The sequence below is a fragment of the Prionailurus viverrinus genome, chromosome C2, assembly GCF_022837055.1.
Source record: "Prionailurus viverrinus isolate Anna chromosome C2, UM_Priviv_1.0, whole genome shotgun sequence".
NCBI lineage: Eukaryota > Metazoa > Chordata > Mammalia > Carnivora > Felidae > Prionailurus > Prionailurus viverrinus.
This window is the reverse complement of record NC_062569.1, coordinates 5,833,572-5,849,019: the sequence shown is the minus strand read 5'-3', so window position 1 is coordinate 5,849,019 and position 15,448 is coordinate 5,833,572. Positions and strand designations below refer to the sequence as shown.

Genomic DNA, 15,448 nt, shown 5'->3' with positions numbered 1-15,448 from the left:
TGAGCCGGGCATTCGCGGTACATAACCACACCGGGCTGCGAGCACGTCTGCGTGCCCTGTGTGTGCTGTGAAAGTCTTGAGGGTATAGAGTGATGCTGGTTCATACTTACTGGGGGTTCAACTCGTGTCTAGTGAGAGAAGTTGATGGACCGGACGGCAGTCTTGTCCTAAAATACCACCTTTAGTAGCAGAACTCTCTAGAGTCCAGGGGTTCGGCGTGGGGTACAGCGTCCACCAAGGGACACGGAGAAGGGGGAAATGCCAGGCTCCCCACCCCTGAGGCAACCGAAGCGTATTTCAACCTAGGAGTGGGTTCTGTTGTTTACAAAAATAACAACGATGATAGTGATCGCGATGATAACCAGAAATCATCGGTTTAGGATAAACTGACCAAGACTCTTGAGGATTTGGGGGAGGAAGAGGCTTATTCTTCATGTGGTTCAGCCTGTCCTTGGCCATCTCTTTATGCAGTAAGAGCCACTATTTTTTTTTTTTTTATTAAAGAGCAAAAAAAAATTTTTTTTTAAATGTTTACTCATTTTTGAGAGACAGAGAGAGACAGAGCACAAGCAGGGATGGGGCAGAGAGAGAGGGAGACACAGAATCCGAAGCGGGCTCCAGGCTCCGAGCGGTCAGCACAGAGCCCGACGCGGGGCTCGAACTCACAGACCGTGAGATCATGACCTGAGCTGAGGTTGGACGCTCAACCGACTGAGCCCCCCAGGCGCCCCAGTGAGAGCCACTATTAACTGAATGTCCATGTGGACAAACCAGGCAAGGGGCTTTGCATCAAGGAATCCTTTGATTCCTCCCAACCCTTTTGGACGGGCATCCCCTACACGTGACCACACAAATTGCCACATCTTTACTGATGTAAATCTACCTGTCTGCTTTCATTGCCTCTGCCACCATCACCTCTTGCCAGGTAATAGTCACAACCTTCTAACTAGCCTTCTTATTTCCACCTTTCCTTCCTCCAGTCCACTACCCATACAGTAGCCTGTGGCTTGCTGTTGTTGTTGTTGTTTTTAATGTTTATTTATTTTTGAGAGAGACAGAGACAGAATGAGAGTGCGTTAGGGGCAGAGAGAGAGGGAGACACACAATCCGAAGCAGGCTCCGGGCTCTGAGAGGTCAGCACAGAGCTCGACGTGGGGCTTGAACCCAAGAGCTGTGAGATCACGACCTGAGCCGAAGTTGGACGCTCAACCGACTGAGCCACCCAGACGCCCCGGAGCCTGTGGTTTTTAAAGAATACACAGCTGACCCTTGAACGACACAGGTTGAACTGCAGAGGTCCACTTACATGTGGAGTTTTAAAAATAAATGCAGTGCAGTGCTGTGAATGTATTTTCTTTTCCTTATGATTTTCTTAATAACATTTTTTCTCTAGCTTACTTTATACATAGTAAGGGCACAGATATATAATACAGATTATTACATATCCGTATATAGGTATATAATACAGAGGACATAGTATATAATGCGGGTAACATACAAGTTACATGTTAATTGACTGCTTACGTTATCAGTAAGGCTTCTGGTCAATAGCAGGCTGTTAATAGTTAAGTTTTGGGAGAGTCCAAAGTTCTATGTGGATTTCTGACAGCAACAGGGGTTGGTGCCCCTAACCCCTGTGTTGTTCAAAGGTCGACTGTGTATTAGATCATGCCATTCCCCTCTTCAGACAGAAGCTTTCATTGGCCTCCCTTCGCCACTGCCCCCTCTGGTGTTTCACGGTGCAGACCTGCCCGTGTGTTTCCCCACAGATGCGTTCACGCTTCCGCGGGCTCCTGCCACACTGGTCTTCGAGTTGTGAGCACAGCGGGCCGCTTGGGTGTTTAAGCAGCTCTCCCCCTGAGCTGGGGCGCTTCTCCCCATCCTTGGCAAGCCAATTCCTTCTCATTTTCTAGGTCTCACCTTCCGTGGAGAAAGACTCCCTGACTCCTTCAAGAGAAAGCATGTTGCTCCCAGGGGGCCCCTGGGAGACTCGGTCAGGTCAGCGTCTGACTCTTGATTTTGCTCAGGTCATAATCTTGCAGTTTGTGAGATCAAGCCCCACATTGGGCTCTGCTGACAGCACTGAACCTGCTTGGGATTCTCTCTCTCCCTCTCTCTCCGCCCCTCCCCACTCATTCTCTCTCTCTCTCTCTCTCTCTCTCTCTCTCAAAATAAATAAATAAATAAACATTAAAAAAAAAAAAGAAAAGAAAGCAGGTTGCTCCCATAGAACTAACCTCAATTTGTTGTTGTTTTTTTAAAAAAAATGCTTTTAGGCTTATTTATTTTGAGAGAGAGAGAGCATGTGTGCACAAGCAGGGGAGGGGCAGAGAGAAAGGGAGAGAGAGAATCCCAAGCGGGCTCCACACTGTCAACACAGAGCCCGACTCAGAGCGGCCTCAGTCTCGCGAGCAGTGAGATCGTGACCTGAGCCGAAATCAAGAGTCGGAAGCTGAACCAACTGAGCCACCCAGGCGCCCCAGAACTAACCTTAATTTGAAATGAAATCCTTCTTTGCTTCCCTGTTTACCATCCTCTGTCCCCTCAATCAGCCCTGGGAGGGCCGGGGCCACGTTCATTTTGTTCCCCATCGCATCCCTTGTGCCTGCCTAGTACGGTACCTGGCTCTTAGCAAGGCCCCTGTAAATATTCATCAAATAAATAAGCAAATGTGACTATTAGGAAACAGGACTCATATTTTGGCAAACTTTGCTGGAATACTTCTCAATTTCTTATGGTTATAACTTAATTCTCACTTGTGGGGCTGGTGGGTGAGGCGTAGGACCGGTGGTGACCTTCCAATGACCCTCTTCTGCAACCTACATCTCAATGTAACTTGAGGTTCGAGGGGGAAAAACTCTCTTGCCTCGTGGAACCTAATTTTAAGTGTAACTGGGCACATAACTGGTAAAGTACAGGTCACAATCTACTTGGTGACTGTAAAAATTGTAAAGCTGGCATCAAGAAGCGGCACAACAAAAGGACCATAAGTGGCATCTTTGAGAATAGTCTCTGTTTACCAGGTTAGGTGACGCCCGTCTGCTTGAGATGCCCCGGCTTGTGTCTTTGGCTGGGGGGCACTGGTAGTTTGCAGAGCAAGGGAGGAGATCTCTAGGACGGAGAAAGCAGCTTTCCCGTGTTATGGGTGAGGAAACTGAGGCTCACACAGCCTACCTGATCCCCAAAGTCACAGGGAGGGAGAAGGGCTGGAACCCGGGCTTTTCTGACTCCCGAGGGGAGATGCGGTCCTCTGCATTCACAGAGGACTAGCTTCTCGCAAGGGCTGAGCTTGGGAATTGAATGGAAATGGCTTCAGAGAAAATGAACTCTGCACTTGCTGCCCTGCTCAGTTAGTGCTTGGCTGGGCAGGTGACTTTAGAAGCCAAAGTGTGGCTGCAATGCTGAGGCTTCATTCTGGGGTCTGATTAGAACGAGAAGGGAAGGCCCCCTCTGGGGTGAGGACAGCCAGGTCCAGCCTGAAGGAGCTGGCTGGGCTCCCAGGCCGCCTGGGCGGTTTTAACAGAGATACTTTAAAACAAGTCAACGATTTCCTTTCCATGCTGGAGACTTTGCTTTTGTCCAGGCCCTTTCACCCACAAAGGCTCAGTGACTTCCTGGGGGACTGGCTGGCTGAGGCAGGGAGGGGGAAGGAGCCTCAGGCCGGGACGCGGTGTTCTTGCCTCAGTCACTGTGAGATGCCGGGCAAGTCATTTCTTCTTCCCAAGTGTCAGAGGTCCTTTGTTCACTAGAGGCAGAGGCTTAGCGGTTCTAACGGGGTGGGGGGGGGGGGCGGCACAAGGAAATCTCCAGGCACTTGTTAAAATTCTGACCCATCTGAAGGGGTGCTGAGGGCAGTGGGCTGCGTGAGGGAGGTGAACGCCCCAGTGTGGACAGATGGTTCCCATGCACCATGGCAGAAGGTGACGGGCCCCAAACGCCTGCCCTGTCAAATACGCAAGGAAGTATCACTCCTTCAAACATACTATTTCTTAAAAAAAGAAAGAAAGAAAAAAAGGCAAAAAAGCCCAAACACTCCTCAACCATCTTTGGACAAAGATTTTCACATTCTCTCATTAAGGCTGCAGATGGCCCAGGAAGTTACTACCAACAGAGTGGTCTAAATGACTGAACAAAGCGTGGCTCAGATGGGCGCCCCAAGAAGAGCCAGGGGTTAGCTGGCCTGATGCTGATCCTCAGGATAAGAGAAGCCCATGAGAGGGGACAACTGTCACTTCTTAGCAGCCCTGTATTGACCCCCTCCCTCCCTTCTAGTCCTGGGGAATCCTCCTCTGTGTAAGTCTCAGGGCAATGGTGTCACAGAGATGCTAGGGGTTTGCTTTCCCTGGGGTGTGGTCTCCCGGCAACAGGGACCTAACCTCGGCCAGTGAGAGGCTCCCCACTGACTCTAGAGCAAGAGGCTGAGAGAAGCCAGGGATAGCTGTGTCCAAAGCACCACGTGCACTCTTCCCATGGCCTGAGCCCGTGGTCCTGTCTCCTCAGGTTTCTGGACTCCTCTCCTGCCCTCAGCCTGGTTCTCCAGACTTCCTGGCAATGCTGAGAGCTGCCATATATCCTTCGCACCCATTCTGACTCCGCCAAAAAGAGAATCAGTCCTTCCCGCTTGCTCCCAAGATCTTAGCCCAGTATACACTCCACATGGCAATGACTTCTTCACCTGTGGATTTATGTCTGTATCCTATTTTCTTCAGCTGGAAAATATCAAGAAAATCGGTGTGCTATGTAATTCATACAAGCTTCTCATCCAGCCTGAGAAGGGGGTTGGGGATGGTGGCTCGCAGTAGTAACGCTGATTCTCCAGATTCTTGGTTTGTCCTGGGGGAGTTTCTAGCCTCAGTTGTTGGCAAATCTCCCTGAAAAGTGAGAAGGGCCAGGTCGGGGCGCCTGGGTGGCTCAGTTGGTTAAGCAGCTGATTTCGGCTCAGGTCATGATCTCACAGTTTGTGAGTTTGAGCCTGGGATCGGGCTCTGTGCTGAAAGGGTGGAGCCTGCTTGTGATTCCGTCTCCCTCACTCTGTGCCCCTCCCCTGCTTGCTCTCTCTCTCAAAAATAAATAAAAATAAACTTAAAAAAAAAAGGGCTGGGTTGAACAGAATAGGAAATTCAGCATACTACTGGCACTTGGAAACCAGTACAGAATATAACACGACAGATCTCACCTGGAGCTCTCAGGTTTGGGTCTGTACAGGTGAGCTTGATGGGGCTGGTCATAGACACCCCCCCCAAAGTACCCTCCAGATCTATTTATTAATAAACATTCAAAAATCGATCACATATTTCTAGTTATTCACTCAAATGCTTTGTAAAGCACTCAGACCACAGCATAAAAAGAAAAGATCCAAAGAGTCCCAGGAAAATCACTTGATTTCCCGATTGGGGAAATTTACCACGGTATACACATTATGTGGTTACAAATCAGATTATTTCCCCTTCTCACCCACACCCTGCTCCTACCAGCTGAAAGGACACTTCCTGTTCATTCCAAGGCCATCAGAATTTGGTATCTAATCTAAAATCTTGTGTAACTTTGCCCGGTTTAAATTTGGTGGCTAGCCTCCATGGAAATTTCCCCTCAAATAGATAGCTGACAGAGAGCCAGGCCTTCAGAAGACTCATGCAGGGAAGAACGTGTTTGTTCTAAAAAAGTAAACCTTCCTACTCAGAAAAGACTTTTTTTTTTCCTGCCAGGAAAGTTGAGAACAGACTGTAGGACTTCATCTAGCTCATGGGTTGAAAGGCAAAGTCCTGGAAAGGAGGGAGAAGGCGACATTGTAGGATTCTGATGGGTCAGTGCTAAAGAAAAATCATTGGAAGTGAGAGCTTCTTTCACAGAGCTCTTGATAATGAAAATATCACCATAGTGCTCAAAATGGAACAGTAGTTAATGGAAGTGGCATTTTGGGGGCATACAGATGACTCAGAAGGCCAACAATGGGATGTTAAGCAACGTCCTCCCGGATCCCACAGCTCAGTGTTCTCACTGAGGGCGATGTGCCCAGTCAATTGGTTTTTCATCTACACGAGGGATTCCACCTGTAGGAAACCTGCTAAATCACATGCCTTAGCTCTCAAGCGGGAACACCGTGGTCTACTCAAACATTCCAAACCTCGCATGTTGGGCATGTCTTTCATTCTATAAAACTTTTTAACCAGACCTATGACAATGAGCGATGAACCAGTCTCCTTCACTTCTCAGGCGAGGGTCTGAATTAGCAGTGAAATGGCCAAAAGGCGGTGAGGAGAAGGCAAAAGCCAGCTCCGAACACCTGATCCGCTGGAAAAACTCGCCCTAGAAGGTGAGAGACGCCAGTGCCATTCCAAGTCACCCTTTTTGGTTCCTGTTATTAAAATTAGTGCCTGGACAATTTCTCAGAGTGAACAGAGGAGTCCAGCTCTGCAACCGGCCGCCCTTGCCCACACTGAGCATGGGATGCCCAAGCCCTGGTGCAGCGCTAATAACCCTCCCCCATTCCCAGATTCACCTTCGTTCCGCACTAGCTGGTGCTCTTGGCTCTTGCTCACCACACACAGGAGCGGGACTGAGGTTTCGTTGCAGTCCCCAGAGACTTATTTTTTTTTCAGGGTCTTACACGAATGGGCTTTGGGCCGATTCATATCCTAACACTGAGACACGTGGTGCTCCTATTGTTGTTGCAAAATAAGTTAACAGCCTTCTCTTTGCAGGTACACAACCTCTATGACTTTATCACATTTGTAAATTTGTCACGGCAACACCGACCCCTCCAAGAGTCCCTTGAGAGGAGGTGAATTCCAGGGAAGTAGATGCAAAAAGGTAGGGTCACTGCCTAGCTCGGTGGCAAAACCCGATCGCGGGCTGCTGTCTCGACCCTTTCTATCTGCCCAGGATCTGAGAGTGAGTGTCAAGAATGCACCTCCCCTCCCGACCCCTGAAAACCCATAAAAGGCAGCACAATCCCAAGGCCACACTTCCCCTCCAGCCTCCCCCACACCCCCACATCCACGCCTCCCGCTGCCGCACCCTCCCGTGTCTCTGAAGCTTGCATGCCCCGCACTTTAGGCAGGACAAGGGGGCAGAGAGTGAAAGAAGGTTGGAGGGCTTAGAAATTTGGATGTGACTCCTTTAAAGTTATTCAAACCACTTGTTTTTAAGACGCCTAGTGTTTATCCATGGAGCAATATGATTGGGGAGGCAGATGAGGTTTCAGGGAAAGGTCTGAGAAAGATAAAAATAGTCTTGGCTTTCAGCGTGGAAATCCAAGCCCTGTCAAGGGTACTTCCAGACTATTTTTCCTTGAGCTGGTCATAGCAGAGAGCTTTCACATAATGATGGCACAGTAAAGAACAATGCTATCACAAGAGCAGACCGCAGCAGTTCTCCGTGGGGGCCTGGGAGCCAAGGCAGGCATGGTCTTGGGTCTACCGCAAAGCCAGCATCTTGGCTCAGAGACTGTCTTTACCCTCAAGTTCTAGCACCAAGCCACCCAGATTCCCTCACCCTCCCAAGAGGGCTGTTCTAAGGCTGGCTGACTCACCGTCATCTCTTCTGGGTTCCCATTGGCTATCTCCACCACCCTCAGGGCAGCATCCACCTTGACCTTGGCACGGGTCATGAACTGGATGACAGATGAACTGTCCTGTGGAGGAAACAACACAACTCAGTGACACATTTTTCAGTGACAACGGCTGGGCCTCAAAGTAGCAGGAAGAACTGAATTCCAAGATTCCATGTGGGCCGGACGAAAATTTTATCCCTGAACTAGGTGCCTCCCCGTTCCAGGCACCCACGTAAACAGAGGTTTCCAGTCTGCCTCTCGAGAATTCTTTCATACTATGGCGGATGCTGAAAAGCTGAAGTTTTGCCAGTCATCAATACACGCAAGCTTGTGCACTATGGTTTCCAAGCGGTAAGAGCCAGATATTCGGACATTGATATTGACATACTCACAAAGAGTAGAAAATAAATAAAGCTGCTTAACTGTGTACAACAAATCCAGGCCTGGCATTCCATGGAAGGCATCTGATTTATATTTCTCAAGCATCTTCCTGCTCTGACCACAACCCTCAAACCCTTCACATGAGTTACTTTTAACTCTTTCTTTACCCTTCAATGAGGCTGTCTGGGGGTCAAAACCACTTAACATGGAGACAGGAGGCTGGATGGGGTGATGAGAGAGGGACACATCTAGCTTATAAATCAGGCCATGGCTTGAGGAGTAAGGAGACTGGAGGGGGGGCGTGGGCACATCTCAGACTCAGGAAGAGCCCACCAGCAGTGGCCTTGGTGTGGGCTCAGATCCACAGAATGAGAAAATGGCCACCAGGCAGGGATGGGGTTGGGATCTGGAAAGAGGGCAAAACTGCGGCTCAGGGAAGGGTCAGCAGCTTGAGCCAGTGGTACAGACAGTGCTGCCTTGACTGTGGGTGGAGGACCAGCCTGGCTTCCGGTGAGGCAGCAGGACAGGCGGGCAACTGGAACATTCGGCAGCCCACCTGTGGGGGTGGCTGGGGCTCTGCCAGCGAGGTGACTTGCAGTAGACCCACCCACACTTCCTCAGTCTGCCTGCCACACAAGGAGGTACGTATCAGATGCCAGCTCTGACCCACTTCTGGTAAAACCTCCCCCCCCCCCCCCCCCCCCCCCGCCAAAAGTGAAAGCAGAGGACCCTCTCAGAGAAAACAGTTCCCTCTGCTCATCTCTGTCAAAGAAACCACAAAGACCCTCCCGGGGGGGGCACACAGGGAGGCCACTTTGCCTGCTTCACCTGGGAGGTATGCGCTAATTATTGTCCCTTTTTTTTTTTAAATTTTTTTTTAACATTTATTTATTTTTGGGACAGAGAGAGACAGAGCATGAATGGGGGAGGGGCAGAGAGAGAGGGAGACACAGAATCGGAAACAGGCTCCAGGCTCCGAGCCATCAGCCCAGAGCCCGACGTGGGGCTCGAACTCACGGACCGCGAGATCGTGACCTGAGCTGAAGTTGGATGCTCAACCGACTGAGCCACCCAGGCGCCCCTACTGTCCCTTTTTTTTAAATGGCGCTGAAACCGATTTTCAATGCTTCCGGGAAGCTTGTCACGCAAATGAACTGCTCGCTCCCTTCAGCTCTCCTCCAGCAGTAAATACTTCTGTGTGCGAATAATCTTTTACCAATTTAACAGTTTCGTAAATGTGTGGTTTATTCGCAATCTTGACTAATCGTCACTGTGGATCCTCATAATCACAAGGATAATAACAAATGATGGTGGTAATTGTCAGAGTTAAAGGCGGGGCAGATGAACAGCCCGCCCCAGGACAGGCCTCCCTGTGGCTGGAGATGGGCACTTTCAGAGCAATCTGAATCCTCTGATAATTTAAAAAGTCAGACCCTGCATTTCAAATGAAACCTAGTTAAGATCAAAACAATAAAACCTCAAATTCCCTTGTCTGGGGCTGGACCTTGAGGTCAAAGGAAAATAAACACAACTGGAGGCCCAGGCCAACCTCAAGGCTGGAGCGGCTCCATACCCTTAGGGAGGCCAGAGGGCTCTGGGGCGTCTCGTCTGGTGCTCACTCCCCAAGGGAGGTCATGGCTGGCTTCAGGGGACTGACATTCTGCATTTCAAGCTCTAGGAGCAGCTGGGGACCCATCTGGTTCCAGGGCAGCCTCATTTTAGGCTCTCCTCTGCACCTGAAATTTCTGGCTTCTGCAGAAAGGGCACTTGCAGGGAGACTGATCGTCCAGCACCTACACACGACACCCCACGGCTGTCTCTCAGGGCACAGACTGGACTTGGATGGTCCTTGGGAACGGCGGTCAGTGGGACGTGATCCTTGGCAAAGGGTTACCACTGGCCACTGACAGGGAGAGTCACGCAGAAGGCCAGGCCACTGAGCCGTGTACACAAGAAAGGCCTGAGGCCTTGCAATTCAATTAAGGACAAATGACGGAGTGCAAGCGGCAAAGATCTGGGTTGAGGGTGCAGGAGGAATCAGAATGGCTTCCCCCCTGCCGTCCGTGCCCGGATCAGGGCTTCGTCGACAGTGACGAGTGTGGCGTGGGGAATAAAACTGTCACCGGGGCCATTTGTCAAGAAGATGAACGGGACAGGTAAGTATACGGAAGCCTAATCTTTCAGCCTGACTCAGGAGGCCCACGTTGGGAAGGCACTTCCTGCGATGCGGGGCTTCCAGACACGCTTCCGGAATCACAGGACGGCCACTGGGACTCTAGCTTTTGCCTGGTCCTCTCCCAACGCTGTCCCTTTTCTTTTCTTTTTTTTTGTAATTTGTTGATTTTTGAGAGAGTGAGTGGGGGAGGGGCAGAGATGGAGGGGGAGAGAGAGGGAGGGAGGGAGGAAGGGGAGGGGGAGAGAGAGAGAGAGAGAGAGAGAGAGAGGGAGAGAGAGAGAGAGAGAGAAAATTAATGAATCCCAAGCAGGCTGCCCATTGACAAGCGCAGAGTCTGAGGCGGGGCTTGAACTCACAAACCATGAGATCAGGACCTGAGCCAAAACCAAGAGTCAGATGCTTAACCGACTGAGCCACCCGGGTGCTGCCCCCCACCCCCCAACGCTGTCCTTTTTTAAGGGAGAGGAGCAACAGGGAAACACTGCCGGGAGAGCCCAACTTGCCCCAAACTAGTTTCCCTGCAAAGGAAACCAAGGAAAAGAGAATTGTGCGCAGCTCTCCCTGGGCGTGTGGGGGCCGCACCAGTCACAGATGGAAAAGTGGGCGAAACATCTTGAATCTCTCGTGCCTGTGACTTCTCAGGTCAGCATGCTACTGCCATGCCTAATTTAAAACTAACATTGGGATGACTTTTCTAAAGATATTCATTCAGGTTTATACCGACTAACACACACAGTTTTTCCAGAGGAAAATAAATAGAATCTCTGTAGCTAACATGCATATTTTATTTTATCTTCCCAAGTGATTCTTTTTAAAGCAGCTGGTTGGCTGTGGCCTTTCATACTCCGCAGCTCTTATGTTAAAATAAATCACAGGGAATTTGTATGATATTTTTAGAGAACCGCTAATTCATTGACTGAGGTATTTTTAAATGAGCCACTTTTGATAAACTCATAATAGCAAAGTGACCTGAAGATCAAAAGTTGGACTTCCCTGAAATAAAGTGTCATCTAAACAAAGGACTGGCAAACTACCACCCATGGGTCAAATCTGGCCCTTTGCCTGTTCTTGTAAATAAAGTTTTATTGGAACCCAGCCATGCCCATTCATCTGAGTATTGTCTATGGCTGCTTTCACAAGACAATGGCCAAGTTGAGCTGTGACAAAAGACTGTGTGGCCTGAAAAGCCAGAAATATTTACAACTGGCCCATCATAGAAAAGGTGTGCTGACCCCTGATCTAGCATGGGAGCTTGTCAGAACGACAGAATCTCAGACTCAGCCCCCAGGAGTCTGCATTTTAACAAGGTCTCCAGGGGATTCTGATGCAAGCTGAAGTCGGGAGAAACTTAAATGTGCAAAACAAAACACCCGGGGAGCTTATTAAACTGAAGGATGCTGGTTCAGGAAGTCTGGGACGGAGCGTTTTAAAGGGGGCAGGCAGCGTTTCATGAGAAAACCTACTCCAAGCCTTTTCTTTTTAAAATCTCTTTTTTTTCATTGCTAAATAAAACGGTTTTATTTTATTTTTTTAAATATAATTTATTGTCAAGTTAGCTAGCATCCAGCGTATTCATACTGGGTATCACTATACCTAATAATAATACCAATGTTTAAAAGAATTTTTTTTAATGTTTTACTTAAAAAATTTTTTGTTACATTTATTTATTTTTGAGAGACAGGGAGAGACAGAGTGTGAGCAGGGGAGGGGCAGAGAGAGAGGGAGACACAGAAACCGAAACAGGCTCCAGGCTCCGAGCTGTCGGCACAGAGCCCGACGCGGGGCTCGAACTCATGGACCGTGAGATCATGACCTGAGCCAAAGTTGGACACTTAACCCACTGAGCCACCCAGGCGCCCCTATAATACCAATGCTTTTAAATGAACCGAAGGGCATTACCTTCTTCAATATTTCTGTGTTCAGCAGCATGTAAATGTCTATAGTACGACTTTCTTCTTTAGCAAGCGCGCTAAGGTTACAGTGCATTGTTAGGCAAGAGATTCCTGGTTTTTCACAGTCCTGAGAAGAGAAATCAGAGAACTTTCTTTCAAACGGTATTAAGAACAAAGACAAATGCGCAGCAGTTTATGGAGCAGAAGGCTCCATGAGCTTCTATTCTGGCGACTAAAACAATCCTAGGCAGAGAATTCCAAAGGAAGATCGTGATCATTCCTTCTTGCCGCCAGAGGGCAGTGGAGGGATTTCCTGCCCCTGCAGGCACCAGAACACGGCTTCAGGTCAAGCAAATGGGAAAAAGCCACTCACTGGTTTACACTACCCGAAAACTGGATTTCACAGGGACAGATGACTGTTTTCAAAAAGACACACATCTACGTATTCCAAAAGAAGTTTTCTTCTGAGTTTTGAACACAGGATGTTATTTCCTGCATTATGTGATCTCTGCCTGTGCAGTTGGCAAACACACTTTCGTGCTCCTTTTCCGGGCAGAGCAAATTAGAGGGCTCAGAAGTCATATCATGACTCAAGAAAACACAGGAGGAAAGAAAAGCACGTTTGACCAAGAAAACACGCGAACCACCAACAGACACCCAAATTCCAAATATAAGTTACAAAAGAGGAACTCTTCTCTTTCGTATGGTAGAATCCAAAACGCACACACCTTCCGGCATGATGTTTCGTGGCTGGGGAAAAACTGGCAGCCGCACACAGAGTTGTGTCTGTCAAACAACGAGCTATCACTATACCTAATCATGCTAAGGGCTTTTAAAAATAGTTGTATCATCAGCACTAGGTAAGTTAAAAACAAAACAAAACACAAGCCAAAAGAACCCATAGTGCAAGAGGCAAACAGTCCTCCTTTTTTTTTTTTTTTTTTTAGGAAAAAAGAGAAAAAAAGAAAAGTGAGATGTGCCCATCCTGAAATAATAAGCTAAAGAGATACAACCACATATATGGGGAAAGGAAGCTTGGGGAAAGCATATAACTATCTTCAATACCTTCACTTTTTAAAAAAAGGGAGGTATAACTTACACAGAGTAGATGGAATAAATCTTAAGGGTCCCCCTTGATATATTTTTCATGTTTATACCCAGATCAAGGTGTGGAATAATTCTGGTACTGAAGCAGGTTCCCTCATGCCCTCTCCTGTTGACATTCCTTCAAATGGAACCACTATCCTGAACTTCATTACTATTGCTAGCCTTGGTTTTTCTGAACTTCCTAGAAGTGAAATATTATACTATGTGTGCTTTGGCTCCAGCTTCTTTCAGGCATTATTGTGTCTGAAATTCGTTCCTGTTGTAGCGTGGGGTAGTGTTTTTCATTGCTCTGTAATATTCCCGCACGTGGGGCTACACCACAACTGTTTACCCATTCTCCTGTTGATGGGGATCTGGACTGTTCCCAGCTTTGAGCTCTAAGAAGATTGCTGTCAACCTTCTTATCCATGTCTTTTAGGGCACATAAGTACACATTTCTCTTGGGGGTATACCTCAGAGTGGAACTGCTGGGTCGCGGGATATGGAGATGTTTAGTTTTAGCGGAGACTGCCCAGGAGTTTTCCCAAGTGGTTGTAGAACCATCAGTCTTGATTAGACTCATACTCGTTGGAGAAATGTTTTACTTTGTGCTTGGTGGGTTGCAAGGGTTTTCCCTTTGCCAGGCAATGGAATTTGGAATGTAAATTTAACACTTTGATTGAAACCTCAGGCTGAAAAATAGGACTTGACCACAGTCCTTGTGACTTTAGACGTCAATTGATTAAAACCAGATTTGGAAACTAATAAATGCCAAATAGAAGACTAGTCTCTCTATCTCCTACTCGCCTTCCTCGTGAGGACCACCCATGTTAACCCAACCAGTGAGCAAATTCTTACCAAGACTTTTCTTCCAGACTTTGTGAAAAAGGCAAATATCGTATGGAAGATATTTTCTTGCTCTTGAGGGATGATGCAGGGGGTTGGGTTTTTTTGGAAAGAACAGTTTCCCTTCTCTTGGCCCACCTGAAAGGGAAAAGAAATCTGTCACAGTGGTCCATCCCAAGAATGAATTATGAACCTGGAATCCCTTACTGAAAAGTCATCCCTTCCCCCTTGACCATCCTCCAGCGGACAATATCGCTGCAAAGCTGAAGGGTGAAAGTAGTACCATCAACGAGACCAGATAATCCGAGGTCCCTAAATAATTGAGATGAGATGGCACGCAACATGCGAATGAAATGTCACTAGGAGACGGTAAGACTTAAGGAACAAAATAAACCCTATACTTCATGGTTTCCAAAGCACATTTATAAGCATCTCGGTAGCTACTCCTGGAGATGAGCTTTCACGCTCCTTGTCTGGAGGAGGAAAATGAGACTCAAGTTAAGTCCTTGCCAGCAATCACAGAGTCTAGAACCCAGGTTTTTAACCCAGGTCTTCCAAGACCAAGCGTTCTTGCATGGTCCACTACCAGAGGTTTTCAAACTGTGTTCCACAGAATACCTAGGGTGCTATCAACCCCCCTTAGTCATCTCCCTAGAGAGGAGAAGAGGCATCCAGCAGGACTTCTCTGGGCCCCTTTCTCTGCTCCAACTAGAGAATGACCTATAACGTCATTTAAAATCAGAGTTCTGCGGGGCTCCTGGGCGGTTCAGTCGGTTGAGCGTCCGACTTTGGCTCAGGTCATGATCTCACAGTTCGTGAGTTCGAGCCCCACGTCGGGCTCTGTGCTGACAGCTCGGAGCCTGGAGCCTGCTTCAGATTCTGTGTCTCCCTCTCCCTCTCCCTCTGCCCCTCCCCTGCTCTTGCCCTGTCTCTCTCTCTCTCTCAAAACTCAACATTAAAAAAATTTTAAAAACAAAACAAAAAACAAACCGAAACAACAGTGTGAGCCTTCCATGGTGGTTTCTTTAAGAATAACACTATTTTTGGGGTGCCTGGGTGGCGCAGTCGGTTAAGCGTCCGACTTCAGCCAGGTCACGATCTCACGGTCCGTGAGTTCGAGCCCCGCGTCGGGCTCTGGGCTGATGGCTCAGAGCCTGGAGCCTGTTTCCGATTCTGTGTCTCCCTCTCTCTCTGCCCTTCCCCCGTTCATGCTCTGTCTCTCTCTGTCCCAAAAATAAATACGTTGAAAAAAAAATTTTTTTAAAAAGAATAACACTATTTTTGATGCCTAAATTGAGGATATGGTGAAAAAAACAGACTTCTTTACATACATCATTACATAACCCTGCTTATCGCTGAAGACCGGACATAACTTAAGGTCAAGTTGTGAAATTTGTAATTAGTGATTCATAATTTAGGACTGAGTTTATAATCCCTTTTCTAACCAGAATCATCTGTTTAAATTAAACTCTCTCATTTTTAAAGCTCTTAAGGAAAATATAGTGTGTCTGAATT

The 15,448-nt window shown here is 48.0% G+C and overlaps 1 protein-coding gene across 5 annotated transcripts in view; it reads right to left on the bottom strand.

Annotated features, from left to right (window-relative positions):
• ITGA9 (integrin subunit alpha 9) overlaps positions 1–15,448 on the bottom strand; it is a 368,133-nt gene that overhangs the window by 49,757 nt on the left and 302,928 nt on the right. For all 5 annotated transcript variants that reach the window (XR_007155622.1, XR_007155623.1, XM_047875114.1 and 2 more), the window contains exons 24-26: positions 13,946–14,071; positions 12,009–12,128; positions 7,532–7,633 (exon numbers count right to left, since the gene is read on the bottom strand). Coding sequence is in view for 3 of the 5 variants with exons in the window: in XM_047875114.1 (XP_047731070.1) it covers positions 7,532–7,633; positions 12,009–12,128; positions 13,946–14,071 (348 nt within the window). In the remaining 2 variants the exon portion in view is untranslated. The remainder of the gene's footprint in view (positions 1–7,531; positions 7,634–12,008; positions 12,129–13,945; positions 14,072–15,448) is intronic.